We start from the raw sequence: 17,635 nt of genomic DNA on the forward strand, positions 1-17,635 counted from the left end.
GAACTCCTCCCTGGCCCGGGTTTTTGCCTCTGCGACAGCACGAGCCGCGGCTCGCTTGGCCTGCCGATACCTGTCGATGACCTCAGGAGACCTACAAGCCAGAGTGTCCTGATAGGCCTCCTTCTTCAGTCTGACGGCATCCCTTGCTTCCGGTGTCCACCACCGGGTTCTGGGGTTGCCGCCACGACAGGCACCGGAGACCTTGCGACCACAGCTCCGAGCAGCCGCATCAACAATGGAGGCGGAGAACATGGTCCACTCGGACTCAATGTCCCCAACCTTCCCCGGGACATGGGAGAAGCTCTCCCGGAGGTGCGAGTTGAATACCCTACTGACAGAGGACTCCACTAGACGTTCCCAACAGACCCTCACAATGCGCTTGGGTCTGCCAAGTCTGTCCGGCTTCCTCCTCCGCCAGCGGATCCAACTCACCACCAGGTGGTGACCGGTTGGCAACTCTGTACCTCTCTTCACCCAAGTGTCCAAGACACACGGCCGGAGGTCAGATGACACGACAACAAAGTCGATCATTGACCTCCGGCCTAGGGTGTCCTGGTGCCATGTGCACTGATGGACACCCTTGTGCTTGAACATGGTGTTCTTTATGGACAATCCGTGGCAAGCACAGAAGTCCAATAACTGAACACCGCTCGGGTTCAGATCGGGGAAGCCGTTCTTCCCGATCACCCCTCCCCAGGTGTCACTGTCAATGCCCACGTGGGCGTTGAAGTCCCCCAGTAGAACAACGGAGTCCCCGGTCGGTGCACTGTCCAGTACCCCTCCCAAGGACTCCAAGAAGGCCGGGTACTCTGCACTGCTGTTCGGCCCGTAGGCCGCCACAACAGTGAGAGACCTGTCCCCCGTGACCGTCTCGTTCACTGGGGTGAACTCCAACACGTGGCGGCTGAGCTGAGGGGCTATAAGCCCACACCAGCCCGCCGCCTCTCCCCGCGGGCAACACCAGAGAAGTGGACCGTCCAGCCCCTCTCGAGGAGATGGGTTCCAGAGCCCGAACTGTGCATGGAGGTGAGCCCGACTATATCTAGTCGGTATCGCTCAACCTCCTGCACAAGCTCAGGCTCTTTCCCCCCCAGTGAGGTGACATTCCATGTCCCCAGAGTTAGTCTCTGTGTCTGGAGATCTGGTTGCCGAGGACCCTGCCGTCGACTGCCGCCCAGATCTCTTTGCACCGGCCCCTTATGGATCCTCCTGCAGGTGGTGGGCCAACGGGAGGGCGGCCCCACGTCGCTCTTTCGGGCTGTGCCCGGTCTCGTGGGGTAAGACCCGGCCACCAGGCGCTCGCCATCGAGCACCCATCCTAGGCCTGCTCCAGGATGGGGCCCCGGTGACGCCAATCCCGGTGACGTAAATGGCCTTGTTCTTTTTGTCATCACAAGAGGCTTCTGAACCGATCATTGTCTGACCCGTCACCTAGGACCTGTTTGCCTTGGGAGACCCGACCAGGGGCTTGAAGCCCCCGACAACATAGCTCCTGGGATCATACGGGCGCTCAAACCCCTCCACCACGTTAAGGTGTCGGTTCAAGGAGAGGCATTGAGAGACAATCTATACATTTCAACTAAATAGAGTACTTCGTCCAGCATTGTTTTAGTTCCATGTTTGTTGCGCCGTGTGTTTTTGTGTCTGTTGGTTTCATTGTATTTATCTCACATTTTGATTTCATCTTCTGAACGTAAACCACAGTGAAAGCGCTCTGCTGTCTGATCCAGACAACAGCTGCTCCGACATGACCACCATCTCTGATCCTCACAGGGATTCCCCATCATGCATCAGGGCGGGATAATTACCCACGATCCCCCGGGGCTCATGTGGCACAGACAAGAGCTCATGATAACTGACACACGGAGCCTGTTCAGATCAGTGAGAGACAACAGCTTCAGGAGACACAACAGCTTTCATCCCTGTCATGTCACCAGACACTTTTGACAAAACAAGTGAAAATAAGCAAAAAGTGAAACGTGTAACGCGGCTTATGAATAATCAGAATCAGAATCAAAAAGGGTTCATTGCCATTGTCAGTGAACAAAATTCACAAACTTAGGAACTTGTCTTGGTGATTTGGTGCAACATAAAACAATGAACAATGAAAAAGTCAAAAGAGGAACAATTTAAATCTACTATGGGATATAAGAATAACAATAACAATAAGCTATCAGATAAGAAAAGGAATAAAAATAAAAATAGGCTTGATATGTGCACAAATTTACAGTTGTACAGATACAGATGTAGTGCAGAAAGTGAACAGTGCAGTGAGGGATTAAGTGATGGTTAAAGTGACAGTGTTTATGAAGTGTTCATGAGTCCGACAGCAGAGGGAAAGAAACTGTTCTTGTGGCGGGAGGTTCTGGTCCAGATGGACCGTAGCCTCCTGCCTGAGGGGAGTGGCCTCCTGCCTGAGGGGAGTGGCCTCCTGCCTGAGGGGAGTGGCCTCCTGCTTGAGGGGAGTGGCCTATTGCCTGAGGGGAGTGGCCTCCTGCATGAGGGGAGTGGCTCAAATAGTCCGTGTCCAGGGTGAGAAGGGTCGGCTGTGATCCGACCTGCTCGTCCCAGAGTCCTGGAGATGTACAGGTCCTGCAGAGATGGAAGTCTGCAGCCGATCGCCTTTCTCAGCAGAGGCACAATGCACTGTAGTCTCTGTTTGTCCCTGGCTGTGGCTCCAGCATACCACACGGTGATGGAGGAGGTGATGGAGGAGGTGATGGAGGAGGTGATGGAGGAGGTGATGGAGGAGGTGAGGATGGACTCAATGATGGCCGTGTAGAACTGCACCATCATCTGCTCTGGCAGCTTGGCTTTCCTCAGCTGCGCACCCATCCTGGGTGATAGTGCTGGGAAAGCGGATGGAGTCTACGGTGGTGATGGAGGAGTCCGTGATGGTGAGGGGGGGCTGGGGGGCTGTGACTTTCTTGATGTCCATCATCTCCACTGTTTTCTGGGCGTTGAACTCCAGGTTGTTACCACTGCACCAGGACACCAGCCGCTCCACCTCCTGTAGACAGACTTATCCCCGTCTGAGATGAGCCTGATGAGGGGGGTGTCGTCCGCAAACTTGATCAGTTTTACAGAGTCATGGCTGGAGGTGCAGCAGTTTGTGTGCAGGGAGAAGGGCAGAGGAGAAAGTACACAGCCCTGTGGAGCTCCTGTGCTGATAGTCGGAGAGCTTGTCCTGGAGCAGAGCAGGAGGTGGTGTTGAATGCAGAGCTGAAGTCCACAAACAGGATCTTGGCGTAGGATCCCGGGAGAGGGTCCAGCAGGGGGGAGGTGAAGGACTTGAGGTGGACCAAGACTTCCTCTTTACCCCTAGTTTAGTCCTTGTTTAGAATCAGAAAGATCAGAAAAGGTTTATTGTCATTGTCAATGAACAAAATTCTCACAAACGTCCTCAATGTTGATCAGAGTTCTTATCTCTTCTTTCTAAACCTCCTTCCCCTCTTTCATTCATACATTCTCTCTGCTTCTCCACCTTCTCTTCTTTCAAAGAATAATCCTACTCTCTCCCTCTCTCTCTCTTTCTAAGAATCTCTCCCTTACTCTCCTTCCCCTTTATTTCTTACTCCTCCTCTCTAACCCTATGTCACTTCCACTTCGCTCATCTCCCCTTCTCCCCTTCTCCCTCGCCTCTTTCTCCTCTCTTCCTCTCTCTCTCTTCTACCTCTCTCAATTTTTCTCCCTCCTCTCTGCCTTTAACGCTCACTTTGCCTAAGAATCTCTCCTTCTCTCTCTAACTTCTCCTTTGTAAACTCGCTCTCTCTTTCATACTGTCGTTCATTCCTCATCTTCCCTATGTCTCTGTCTCTCTCTCTCTCTCTCTCCCATGTCAACCTCCTCTTTTACATCCTCGCTCTCTTTCTTCCTCCTCTCTATCACATCTCTCACCTTCAATCCCCTTTCTCACGTCTCTTCCTCCTCTTCTTCTTTCATCTTTGTCCTTTTTTACCTTTTGGATTTGAAAGCTGTCGTCCTATCGTCGCGCACTTTCTCTTCCTCCCACTGGATCTGTCACACGGAGCCCAAACCCAGTCTCTCCTCCCACTCGCCGCGCTTTAAGTCTCCTTTAACTTTAACCTCTGCAGATTAGCCAACGTGAAAGAACTGCATTTAAGCGTCTGAAAAAGGTGACAGGGAATTAGAACATTGAGACAGAGGGGGAAGTTTATCCCTTCACAGACATTTGATGTAATTGAGAGAACATTCCTTAAAAGCCTCAGAGTTATAAATATTTGTGTCTTTGGAAAGGTTTTGAGTGTTAATTTTCACTGGTCTGCCAACAGCCTCTTACAATGTTCTGCAATAGAAAAAAGTATGTCAGTTTGAAAAGACTTTAAACGATGTTGTAATTGTTTCCCCTCACCTTTGGCTCACTCTCAGTTCTATTTTGATTCATGCATTCATGTTTGAGCTTGGTCAAACTATATTGACCATAGTACTTGGGCACTGCAGTCTCTTTGTCGGATTACATAGAGACTTGTGGTCGCCTCCCTCAAAGTTCCATCTGATTCTCACATTGAATGTTTTAAGTCTCTAATGCACCTCTTTGAACTGGCTCTCAACCCATTGTGGTTTTACCTCTTGTTTAGCTTTTATTCTCAGTTAGTTCGATTTATTGCATTTAATCATTGTTGGTTGGAATATTAAGCCTTTTCTGCATTCATCACTTTGAGCAGTGTTGAATGTGGTTTGAATGTGTCACTTTCACCATAATGAACAATAAAAAGGCAATCAGATTAACCAAAATTCACAAGAAATATGCAAATGGGGAGCTGCCCCAGAGCATCTTGTGTCCTTACACTCCTCCTCGGGGGAAAAAATAAATAAAATAAAAAACTTCTCCCCAATGTTTTTTTCTTTTCTTTTTTTTCTCAATATAACAATTAATGTAAATATGTCTTCCGTTTTCCAATCAGTTATTTGTATAGCACATTTTATTTAAAACAAGAGAGTGTACTTTTGTTGTGTTTTTCAGTGAGTGAATGAGCCTCTTTCCGGTTTCAGTTAAAAATCATGTCTTGTTGTTCCTTTCGTGGCCTGCAGGTGGTGTCCATGGGCCTGTACGTGGGGCCAAAGGCGTACCTCCGCAGCAGCTGGAACATCCTGGATGGGTTCCTGGTCTTCGTCTCTCTCCTCGACATCGTGGTGTCCATGGCGGGAGGAGCCAAGATCCTTGGGGTCCTTCGGGTGCTCAGGCTGCTCCGAACGCTCCGCCCACTCAGGTGAGATGGCACGAGACCCTACAGGTGTCCAGAGCAAGCCGACCAATCAGTCTGAATATATTCTGTCAACTTTGTTTCTTTAATAAAGACAAAATAATTCAACCCTATTAGATAAATGTATTTTATGTACCTGCATCACGGTAATTGATTTAGTATTTGTTGTTGATCTTTTTTAACCTTTATTTTAATTTAGTTAGTTCGATATTTAAATTGATCCAAGAATTTTGTGTCTGTTTATCTCTTATATTTTTAGAGTTATGTGGGGCACCAACCTATATAAGGCAATTAACAATTCTCAATCAAACATCTAAATTAATGAATTTAGAAAAGGTATAGTTAGTGAGATCATAACTGTGACATTGACCCCTTTTCTGGAAATGAATTAACACTTTACCAAATGTGTTTTGTATTGACCAAATAATTAAAGAGATGAATATGAATATGGAATATGCAAATGAGTCATTCACAGATGGAGACACTAGATACGATTGTTCTAGATCCATCTTCTCTGTGTGTTATGTTCAGGGTGATCAGTCGTGCTCCTGGTCTGAAGCTGGTGGTTGAGACTCTTATCACGTCCCTCAAACCCATCGGAAACATCGTCCTGATCTGCTGCGCCTTCTTCATCATCTTCGGCATCCTCGGAGTCCAGGTACTCACGCTAAAGCTAACTTCAACCTCTTTAAAGTCATTGTTGTGTTTGTTTTTTTCATCATGTTTGAGTAACGCTGTATCAGTAGCGCCCTCTGCTGGTGTCTTCACCATCTCTAATGGATCTATCTGACAAACCCTCGTGTCGTATCCTCAGAAGCTGCTAAAGGCTGCTTTGTACTAGAGTTTAGAGATCAGATCAGTTTGTTTTCTGATGTAGATCTGAACCGTCCACACTTCTGCGTCGCTCATCAGAGCGTCATGGGAATTACAAAGATATAACTTTATTTATTTATTCGTTACTGCCAGGGTGTGCCCTGAAACGATTTCCAGTTTGAGTTTACTGATTTACACAACATTATTTAATGTAATAAATGTATTTTTGGAGCGCACTGAGCAAATTTCTCGACCAGAAAAGGCACAAAAATTACCACAGACAAAGACGTATTCGTCAGTGAAGTGATGACGTCATAAATGAGACTTTAATACAGTCTGTGAAAATCCTTCTGTGACTCAGTGTCTATTGCATAATCTTTAAATATTGGTTATTTTAGCATGTCTCCATCAGGATAGAACTCTCTGCACCATCCGCATCATTTTATCTTTGCATTTCATGTTTAATGTTTTAGTGGATAGTGTTCTGTGGCATCTTTTTTCACCACAACAATTGAATAAACACTGTACTATTTACTGTTACAATGAGCTCTTGCCATTCCATTCCTTTTCTCTGTTCATTCATGTGTGTCGCAGAGGTTAAACCAGCCTTTAAACACACACTTTACTGTACAACCGCATTAAATAATCAGGTCTGAGCAGAAGATTGAAAAAAAAAAAAAAACTGTAGCCCCAATAGTTCTTCTCCTGTGTCATAATGAGGAGATATTAAAAGTTGCAGGACCAGCAGGGTCTCTGCAGTGCACGACTTCTGTTCCTTTATACTAATTTGTCACAATTTCTTCTTGTTTTTCTCAATCTCCCAGTTTTATCACTCCAATCCTGCTCATTCTGTCATGTCATTATCCCGCCCATCTCTAGCTCTGTTTTCGAAATCTGATTTAGATGGAAAAATTAGTATCTCCCTGTGAAGTGCAAACAAGCTTTCAGCGTTGGGAGATTTCGCACGCCTCACAGATTTGACTAATCATCACGTGTTGTCATTTATCTCCTTGTTTCTGCCGTTCCACAGCTTTTCAAAGGCAAGTTCTACTACTGCGTGGGCCTCGACGTCAAAAACATCACAAATAAATCGGATTGCCTGGCTGCCAACCACAGATGGGTGCACCACAAGTACAATTTTGACAATCTTGGACAGGTGAGTGCGCACAGGAGGGCTTTTGAACGCTTCTGATAAAAGAAAGTTGTCGTAAACATAATTAAGAGGAAGTAGAAGACAGAAAAGCACAGCAGGGTTCAGAGAAAGAGCAATTTGATGAAAGAATGAAGGGAATATGACATGTTTTTGTTTTGAATAAGGTTTCATATGCTTATGAATGTTGTTATTAAAGATCTAGGTTGGAGGTATATCGGTGAAATCATCTTAAAAGTATGAATTTTACAGGAATTATGAGTAAAATACATCAAAATACAAGCTCCTATACTGTAATGCGTGGGTTTGGATGCACTTTTGGTTGGTTCTGTCCTGATGCAGACTAGGTTTGGTCCAGTTATAGAGCTGTTCTAGACCTGGTTTAGTCCTGGTTTAGTTTGTTTAGGTCCCAAACAAGCAGTTCTCATGTTTTGTTGTAGTTTATATGTTACCAAACCAACAGCGCTCATGTTTTATCAGTTTTAAAGGTTCCCAAATAAACAGCGCTCATGTTTTTATTGTAGTTTTATACATTCCCAAACTTCACTTGTGCTTAGTAATATCCACAGCCAAACCCATAATATGATCCAATCAAAGCCTGTGCTGTGTCGCGCTGCGTTTCTCTTAAAGTGCCGTTTATGGAAAGAACAAAAATGTAACTTAAACATGTGTAATTCATGTGTATTCTAGCCGTTCATATGTTTGTTATAACTGAGCCGACGTCTCACAAGTCAATTTTGAAACAGGATTTAACACGGTCATAAAATGCTTGTGAAATAATTGACCATTCTTTTCCGCTTCAAAAAAATAAAGAATAAACTGTTCAACTGCTGATCGACGGGATCGACGGGATCGACGGGATCGACGGGATCGACGGGATCGACGGGATCGAAGGGATCGACGGGATCGACAGGACGCAGCTCTAGTTTGGATGTGAATCTGATAAATAATGCACTTTCCTCTGCGTCTCAGGCTCTGATGTCGCTGTTCGTCCTGGCCTCTAAAGACGGGTGGGTGAACATCATGTACCACGGCCTGGACGCTGTGGCCATCGACCAGCAGGTGCACCTACCCCCTATCCCCGCCCACTGCTCTAGACTGACCTAGTTTGTGAATCGTGTTCTCTGTTAGTGGCAATAAAACCTTCTCTGATTCTGAAGAGGCGTGGTCAGCACCGGCTTTAAAGTCCACATGTCCACGTTAAACTACACTTTTCACTAAAACAAATGGAATATGATTATGTTTCAGATTTACCAAACATTCTGTCTGTTTTTCTCCAATTTGGTCATGTTTTTAATGTCACTTCCTGGTTTGACATGGCCAGCAAACATGACATAGGTAGCGGTAATTCCAAAACTGTAACTTAGCAACCAGATTGTAAACACAGGCAAAAAAAAATGAGGGCACTTTTTGATGACATCACAGAGGTTTTCTGTTGTAGAACTCAGCTTCATGTCATTTTCAACTTTTATTTGTCAAATTTTCTGCACAAACTGCGACTTGACAAACAAGAGTCATTACAAATACTCACGTACTGCTAATTGTAACAAAAAAAATGGTACTTGTACTTCTTCTTGCCTTGTAATTGTATTTAGTTTAGTTTAATTTAGTTGCTGAGCAGTCTACCTACGCTCAATCTACCTACGCTTGTTTCACCGCTTTCACTCCTTCTTCTACTTTAAGAACACACATTCCTCCACCACAGTGCCCTCAGAGAATATTGTTTCTACAAAAAAAAAATAACAAGTTCTTTGGCAGACATACTCTTTATATTTTGGCTGCTTTTTTGTTGCACTTGTAATTGAGTAAATATTTTTCCCACGTCTGCACTTTTAATTGAGTACAACTTTTCAGTACTGCTCTCACCAGGGCTGCTGCTAGCCATTTTGGGGCCCAAAGCAGGAATGCTCAGTGGTGCCCACATACCCCCAACCCCCTTCAAACTTGTCAAATTGTATATTTCTTTTAATATATAGGCTATTTAATTATACATATTTCTTGAATCACAATCCTTAGCCGGTCTGGGGATCATATCATTTCCTGTTTTCTGGTGTATTGTAGATGTAATAAAATGAAATCCCATGCCCCCCTACAGTCCCTACATTTCCCTGCTCCGCCCCTGCTCCAGTCTCACCTGAAGCCCTTCTCCTGCTCTTCTGCAGAACAGACCGAGGCTCTAGAAAACACTACATGCAAACTATTGACACTGTTGCATTTATGAAAACATGATTTATACATTTGTAAGAAGTTAAACCACTTTGGCGTTGTGGACGCCGCGGTGTCACATCTCACGTCTTTTTCACTGTTTCTAGTTTTTCTAGATTGTCATCATCTAAAGACCATTTTGCCCGTTGTGGATCAAAGAATATGAATGTAAGTTAGTTTAAATGATAAACAACTAAAAACAAAGTAGGCCTACCATACATGCGCCGCATTGAATTGTAAGGAACAGTGCAACTGCTGCTGTCATTCAGTCCAAACTGCCTTGTCAAGCTGGTGGTGCCCCTTGAAGCACCCCCCCGGAGCACCCACTTGGAGCACCTGGTGCCCCTCGGAGCCCTACGCACTGTGCATTATGTGCGTTATGGGAGCGGCACTGACTCTCACCACTGTATGTCTAAATACAACTAAGAAACAACATTAGCTCTTTCTCTCTCTTTCTCTCTCTCTCTTGAAGAAGTTAGACGTACAACTACAGTAGATGGCGGTGAATGCTGCCAACCGCCATTAAAAATAAAAGAAAAAATAGAAGACAATAATTTTCTTTATTTGCTGAGGAGAGAAGAATCAGAAAAGGTTTTACCCGAATAATACAATGTAAAGCTGTTTGGGAGGAATGCATTCTAAACCTCTGTCCTGTGCCGTCTGCAGCCGGTCACCAACAATAACCCCTGGATGCTGCTGTACTTCATCTCGTTCCTGCTGATCGTGAGCTTCTTCGTGCTCAACATGTTCGTGGGCGTCGTGGTGGAGAACTTCCACAAGTGCAGACAACATCAGGAGGTGGAGGAGGCGCGACGGAGAGAAGAGAAGAGGCAGAAGAGGCTCGAGAAGAAGCGACGCAGTAAGAACACTAACATGAGTCATGCTCGGGGTTCCCTGCTCTGATGAACAACTGTTTTTGAGATTTTAGCCATGTTCAGACAAGGCAACGTAAAATGCTACGGTCGAAAAAAGCCTGAAAAAACATTAACAACTAAGTGATTCCGTGCTCTGATAGATAAGTGGGTTTGAGATGATGAAAAACTAGACATCTGATCGTTTTCCTCATATATAAGTTGTAGTAGTACTTTTATGAGACTGAAAAAATGCACATTACAGACGTTTATTCTATTTACAGTGAGAAAACGTTACTAAATACTAAAAACTAACCTGTATCACACAGCAGTTTTTTTATTTGATCTCCATATTTTCAGACATGAAAGCAAATGATAAAGTACTGTAAGAAAAGATACAAATCTGTAAAAATGTACTAACTATAACTATTCTAACAGCTGTAGTGGTAGTGTAGTCTTAAGGTGTAAATTTCACCTTTAAAGTCCCAATATAATTATTTTTGCATCACCTCCAGCTGAGAGAGAAGTGAACAAAGGACACATATTATGCTTTATTTGTATTTAATATTGTCCTTTAAACATGATTTTCTGTACTTTGTCATTACTTTTCGTGTTTTTATAACTTAAAATGATGCATGTATTGAAAGCTCACATGACTCTTTATCATTCAGATGTTCATGAGTGTGTTCGTGAGGCTCAAAGAAGACAAACTCGTTAACAGATTGACGCTAAATACAACTGGAGCTACTCAAATAAGCACAGTTTACGTAACATGTGTCTGTTAGTATGTGTTGGGATTTAGCAGATTTAAAATAATTCTAGTAATAACTCATTCAAAGTCACATCTTGGCAGAGGTTTGATTTTAAAGTCTGAGTAGCTGGAGCGGAGCCTCTGGGAACAAAGCCAAGACGTCAACACTGAGTCAACGCACTAAATCTATCTGCTCCTGTGTTCGTTATTATGTAAAGCTTTTAATTGGCCTTCGATTCACATCATTAGAGCTTTAGTTTACAGAAGAATGTCGAAAGTCAGGTCCAGCACTGCAATTATTCCGACAGATTACATCACATTCATTAGAAGAAACAGGAATGGTTTAGTCATTTAAATCAGCAGAGTTATCCCAAATAAAATTGAATAAAAGTTATACCCTGCAAAGACAAAAAGGAGATATTACTTGCTAATCACAACGTTGCCGTACAAGTTGTCATCATAAAAATACAAACTCCAACATTACAGGAGACTAAGGGCAATTATTTTTGAATGAAATATCATAACTTTGATTACTTTTTCTCTGACCTTGTTCCTCATCAGAAACATGCCCTGAGTTGCATTTATTTTCAATCACTCTAGTTTAATGTAAATATTCTCCCCTCTGAGCGTCAGAAACACTCCATTCTCAATTTCCTCGATGTGTGGTATTTTCTCGATCTGTGACGTGGCTCCGAGAATCTTGCTGCCTCGCGAAAGTCAGAATTCCAATATGGCGGCGACCGAAACGGAAGTTACTGGCCCCAACATGGTGGTGACCGAGACCGGTCCCGCTGATGCAGCTCAGGCAATCATTTTCTCTCTTGGGTCAAAATCCGCTCTCTTGTCCCTAACCTTAACCCTAACCCAGGGTCTGAAGCGTATCGAGGGCCGCCATACTGACCATCAAATCAGGATCATTCCAACTGCTTGGCTGCATTAGCGTGTGGCTTGCCTCGGATATAAGACGGAAATCTACGAGAGACGAGAGATGCGATGCGACGATCCGTCGCGCTAATAAACAAACGCACGTGTGTGTTGTATCAGTCCGCACGGGGGAGTGGCCTGAACACTTCCGCCTGAGTTCTCAAATCGCCGAAAAATCAGCGATTTGAGAATGCAGGAAATTTTTCGGCGATCGCACGTCTCCCGTAGATTTCCGTCTTCTTCAGAGTCAGCTGGAACCGTCTTTCTCCGTCTTAATTTTGTCCCGTACACTGAGGGAACTATATTATGATAGATCAATGCGCTTAGGCACACGGAAACGAGCTGCACGCGGTTGCAGGTGAGCGGTAGGTGCGTTTTATGATTGATACGTGGCAGGACTAATCTGCAGTCCACGCCACGAGGAAATGAGACTCAGATTTGGGGAAATCGTCCATTCAACCTTTAATCACATGAAGAAATTGAGTACAGCACTTTTAAACAGGTCAAAATCTGCATTGGACATTGAAAATACAAGTTCTACCATGATCAGTACAAAAACACGAGGCAGATTATAATGTGTCTGTGTCTCTTCTGGCAGAGTAAATAAAACACTTGTGTCCTCTCAATGTGTAACCTTTATGTCGGCACTTTAAAGCCTTTTATTAATGTCCTGCACTGTAGCTTTTGTCTTTGTGTCTCTCGGGTCCTGAGCCTGAAGTGTCTCTAACAAGTCTCTGTGGATTCGGACTAAGACCACATTCTCCTCTGACCGTGTCCAAGTCCTTCCTTTCACATTGTTCCAGTGACAAACTCATCTTTTTATTTTTCACTTCTGAAAATGTCACCAAACCTTTGCCTTTGTCACACAAAAATTGAAAATATGAATTAATTCAACTAGATTTAGAGCACTATTATTGCACTTGGATGAGAAGAAAAAAAAACATAAACCCTGCTTCATTACAGCATTTTCTTAGATATTTTACTTAGATGTTTTGGCTTTGCTCGTTTTTCACAAAATGTCATTAAACTTGGCATCACAGGTGTTTTTACTGATTAAACCACAAATAGCTTGGCCCTGAGGCATCACCTGTTTGACAGATACCATCCTGATGTCATACTGTGGAACATTCTAGGCAATGCAACAACATATCCATGGAAACAAGCAGGCACCTTTAACTGTAAGGATATATAATCATTGGGGCTGTCAAAGTGAGTGCATTATCTCCTATAATTAATCAAATAAAACCTGAATCATGAATTAAAGTGTAGTGACAGGTTCTCGTGTTTCTTTAGTTATTAATTGGTTTGGTGGTATAGAACCTGTGGTAAATACTAATAATCGTTTTATATCATGTTGCGGTTTGTGAAGAGAAATTAAAATGAAAATCACAGGAAGTAGAGCTGAGTTCTAAAACGGAATATGGAAAAGAAAATCTGAGAGTTCAAACAATCATTAAACAAAATAAAGATGCTATCAAGTATTATTATTTGTGAAATCATAAATATTGTATAATTTATGCAGATTTTGGCCCTTGTTTACTGTATGAACTACCTCTTCCTCACATCTGCTACTCACGTCGATTCAGGAAGTAACGTTATAAACGTCACTCAAACCGTCAAAATGGGGAGAAATAAATCATTTAGTAAATTCTTATATATATTCATGCGCCCTACGTTTTAGTTAAAAGTGTAGTTTAACTTCTCATGCACTTAAAAGCAAATTTATTACAAGTTTTTAACATGTGAAACGTTAACGTGAAACACAGCGGCGTAGAGTGCTTTGGCTTTGTTTGCTCCTTGACGCAAAACAGACCAAAGATGCAGCAGAACAGACCAAAGATGCAGCAGAACAGACCAAAGACGCTGCAGAAAAGACCAAAGATGCAGCAGAACAGACCAAAGACGCTGCAGAACAGACCAAAGATGCAGCAGAACAGACCAAAGATGCAGCAGAACAGACCAAAGATGCAGCAGAACAGACCAAAGATGCAGCAGAACAGACCAAAGATGCAGCAGAACAGACCAAAGATGCAGCAGAACAGACCGAAGATGCAGCAGAACAGACCAAAGATGCAGCAGAACAGACCAAAGATGCAGCAGAACAAACCAAAGACGCAGCAGAACAGACCAAAGATGCAGCAGAACAGACCAAAGATGCAGCAGAACAGACCAAAGACGCAGCAGAACAGACCAAATACGCAGCAGAACAGACCAAAGATGCAGCAGAACAGACCAAAGATGCAGCAGAACAGACCAAAGATGCAGCAGAACAGACCAAAGATGCAGCAGAACAGACCAAAGATGCAGCAGAACAGACCAAAGATGCAGCAGAACAAACCAAAGATGCAGCAGAACAGACCAAAGATGCAGCAGAACAAACCAAAGATGCAGCAGAACAGACCAAAGACGCAGCAGAACAGACCAAAGATGCAGCAGAACAGACCAAAGATGCAGCAGAACAGACAAAAGATGCACAGAACAGACCAAAGATGCAGCAGAACAGACCAAAGACACTGCAGAACAGATCAAAGATGCAGCAGAAGATGCAGCAGAACAGACCAAAGATGCAGCAGAACAGACCAAAGATGCAGCAGAACAGACCAAAGATGCAGCAGAACAGACCAAAGACACTGCAGAACAGACCAAAGACGCAGCAGAACAGACCAAAGACACTGCTGAACAGACCAAAGATGCAGCAGAACAGACCAAAGATGCAGCAGAACAGACCAAAGATGCAGCAGAACAGACCAAAGACACTGCAGAACAGATCAAAGATGCAGCAGAAGATGCAGCAGAACAGACCAAAGATGCAGCAGAACAGACCAAAGATGCAGCAGAACAGATCAAAGATGCAGCAGAACAGATCAAAGATGCAGCAGAACAGACCAAAGACACAGCAGAACAGACCAAAGACGCTGCAGAACAGACCAAAGATGCAGCAGAACAGATCAAAGATGCAGCAGAACAGACCAAAGACACAGCAGAACAGACCAAAGACGCTGCAGAACAGACCAAAGATGCACAGAACAGACCAAAGATGCAGCAGAACAGACCAAAGACACTGCAGAACAGACCAAAGATGCAGCAGAACAGACCAAAGATGCACAGAACAGACCAAAGATGCACAGAACAGACCAAAGATGCACAGAACAGACCAAAGATGCAGCAGAACAGACCAAAGATGCAGCAGAACAGACCAAAGTTGCACAGAACAGACCAAAGATGCAGCAGAACAGACCAAAGATGCAGCAGAACAGACCAAAGACGCAGCAGAACAGACCAAAGATGCAGCAGAACAGACCAAAGACGCAGCAGAACAGACCAAAGACACAGCAGAACAGACCAAAGATGCAGCAGAACAGACCAAAGACGCAGCAGAACAGACCAAAGATGCAGCAGAACAGACCAAAGATGCAGCAGAACAGACCAAAGATGCAGCAGAACAGACCAAAGACGCAGCAGAACAGACCAAAGACGCAGCAGAACAGACCAAAGATGCAGCAGAACAGACCAAAGACGCAGCAGAACAGACCAAAGATGCAGCAGAACAGACCAAAGACGCAGCAGAACAGACCAAAGATGCAGCAGAACAGACCAAAGATGCAGCAGAACAGACCAAAGATGCAGCAGAACAGACCAAATATGCAGCAGAACAGACCAAAGATGCTGCAGAACAGACCAAAGATGCTGCAGAACAGACCAAAGATGCAGCAGAACAGACCAAAGACGCTGCAGAACAGACCAAAGATGCAGCAGAACAGACCAAAGATGCAGCAGAACAGACCAAAGATGCAGCAGAACAGACCAAAGATGCAGCAGAACAGACCAAAGATGCAGCAGAACAGACCAAAGATGCAGCAGAACAGACCAAAGATGCAGCAGAACAGACCAAAGACACTGCAGAACAGACCAAAGTTGCACAGAACAGACCAAAGATGCAGCAGAACAGACCAAAGATGCACAGAACAGACCAAAGATGCAGCAGAACAGACCAAAGACACTGCAGAACAGATCAAAGATGCAGCAGAAGATGCAGCAGAACAGACCAAAGATGCAGCAGAACAGACCAAAGATGCAGCAGAACAGACCAAAGACACTGCAGAACAGACCAAAGACGCAGCAGAACAGACCAAAGATGCACAGAACAGACCAAAGATGCAGCAGAACAGACCAAAGACACTGCAGAACAGACCAAAGATGCAGCAGAACAGACCAAAGATGCACAGAACAGACCAAAGATGCACAGAACAGACCAAAGATGCACAGAACAGACCAAAGATGCAGCAGAACAGACCAAAGATGCAGCAGAACAGACCAAAGTTGCACAGAACAGACCAAAGATGCAGCAGAACAGACCAAAGATGCAGCAGAACGGACCAAAGACGCAGCAGAACAGACCAAAGATGCAGCAGAACAGACCAAAGACGCAGCAGAACAGACCAAAGACACAGCAGAACAGACCAAAGATGCAGCAGAACAGACCATAGACGCAGCAGAACAGACCAAAGATGCAGCAGAACAGACCAAAGATGCAGCAGAACAGACCAAAGATGCAGCAGAACAGACCAAAGATGCAGCAGAACAGACCAAAGATGCTGCAGAACAGACCAAAGATGCTGCAGAACAGACTAAAGATGCAGCAGAACGGACCAAAGATGCAGCAGAACAGACCAAAGATGCAGCAGAACAGACCAAAGATGCAGCAGAACAGACCAAAGATGCAGCAGAACAGACCAAAGACACTGCAGAACAGATCAAAGATGCAGCAGAAGATGCAGCAGAACAGACCAAAGATGCAGCAGAACAGACCAAAGATGCAGCAGAACAGATCAAAGATGCAGCAGAACAGATCAAAGATGCAGCAGAACAGACCAAAGACACAGCAGAACAGACCAAAGACGCTGCAGAACAGACCAAAGATGCAGCAGAACAGATCAAAGATGCAGCAGAACAGACCAAAGACACAGCAGAACAGACCAAAGACGCTGCAGAACAGACCAAAGATGCACAGAACAGACCAAAGATGCAGCAGAACAGACCAAAGACACTGCAGAACAGACCAAAGATGCAGCAGAACAGACCAAAGATGCACAGAACAGACCAAAGATGCACAGAACAGACCAAAGATGCACAGAACAGACCAAAGATGCAGCAGAACAGACCAAAGATGCAGCAGAACAGACCAAAGTTGCACAGAACAGACCAAAGATGCAGCAGAACAGACCAAAGATGCAGCAGAACAGACCAAAGACGCAGCAGAACAGACCAAAGATGCAGCAGAACAGACCAAAGACGCAGCAGAACAGACCAAAGACACAGCAGAACGGACCAAAGATGCAGCAGAACAGACCAAAGACGCAGCAGAACAGACCAAAGATGCAGCAGAACAGACCAAAGATGCAGCAGAACAGACCAAAGATGCAGCAGAACAGACCAAAGACGCAGCAGAACAGACCAAAGACGCAGCAGAACAGACCAAAGATGCAGCAGAACAGACCAAAGACGCAGCAGAACAGACCAAAGATGCAGCAGAACAGACCAAAGACGCAGCAGAACAGACCAAAGATGCAGCAGAACAGACCAAAGATGCAGCAGAACAGACCAAAGATGCAGCAGAACAGACCAAAGATGCAGCAGAACAGACCAAAGACGCACCAGAACAGACCAAAGATGCAGCAGAACAGACCAAAGATGCAGCAGAACAGACCAAAGACGC

At 44.5% G+C, this 17,635-nt stretch overlaps 1 protein-coding gene across 1 annotated transcript in view; it reads left to right on the top strand.

The window, feature by feature from the left end:
• LOC140377342 (voltage-dependent T-type calcium channel subunit alpha-1I-like) overlaps window positions 1-17,635 on the top strand; it is a 302,547-nt gene that overhangs the window by 218,808 nt on the left and 66,104 nt on the right. The window contains exons 22-26 of the mRNA XM_072462718.1: window positions 5,053-5,231; window positions 5,757-5,883; window positions 7,069-7,194; window positions 8,161-8,250; window positions 10,060-10,252. Coding sequence (XP_072318819.1) covers window positions 5,053-5,231; window positions 5,757-5,883; window positions 7,069-7,194; window positions 8,161-8,250; window positions 10,060-10,252 — 715 coding nt within the window. The remainder of the gene's footprint in view (window positions 1-5,052; window positions 5,232-5,756; window positions 5,884-7,068; window positions 7,195-8,160; window positions 8,251-10,059; window positions 10,253-17,635) is intronic.

Source organism: Eucyclogobius newberryi, unplaced genomic scaffold, assembly GCF_026437365.1.
Source record: "Eucyclogobius newberryi isolate DKJ021-1_F unplaced genomic scaffold, fEucNew1.0.hap1 SCAF_4, whole genome shotgun sequence".
In the NCBI taxonomy this organism is placed as follows: Eukaryota; Metazoa; Chordata; class Actinopteri; order Gobiiformes; family Gobiidae; genus Eucyclogobius; species Eucyclogobius newberryi.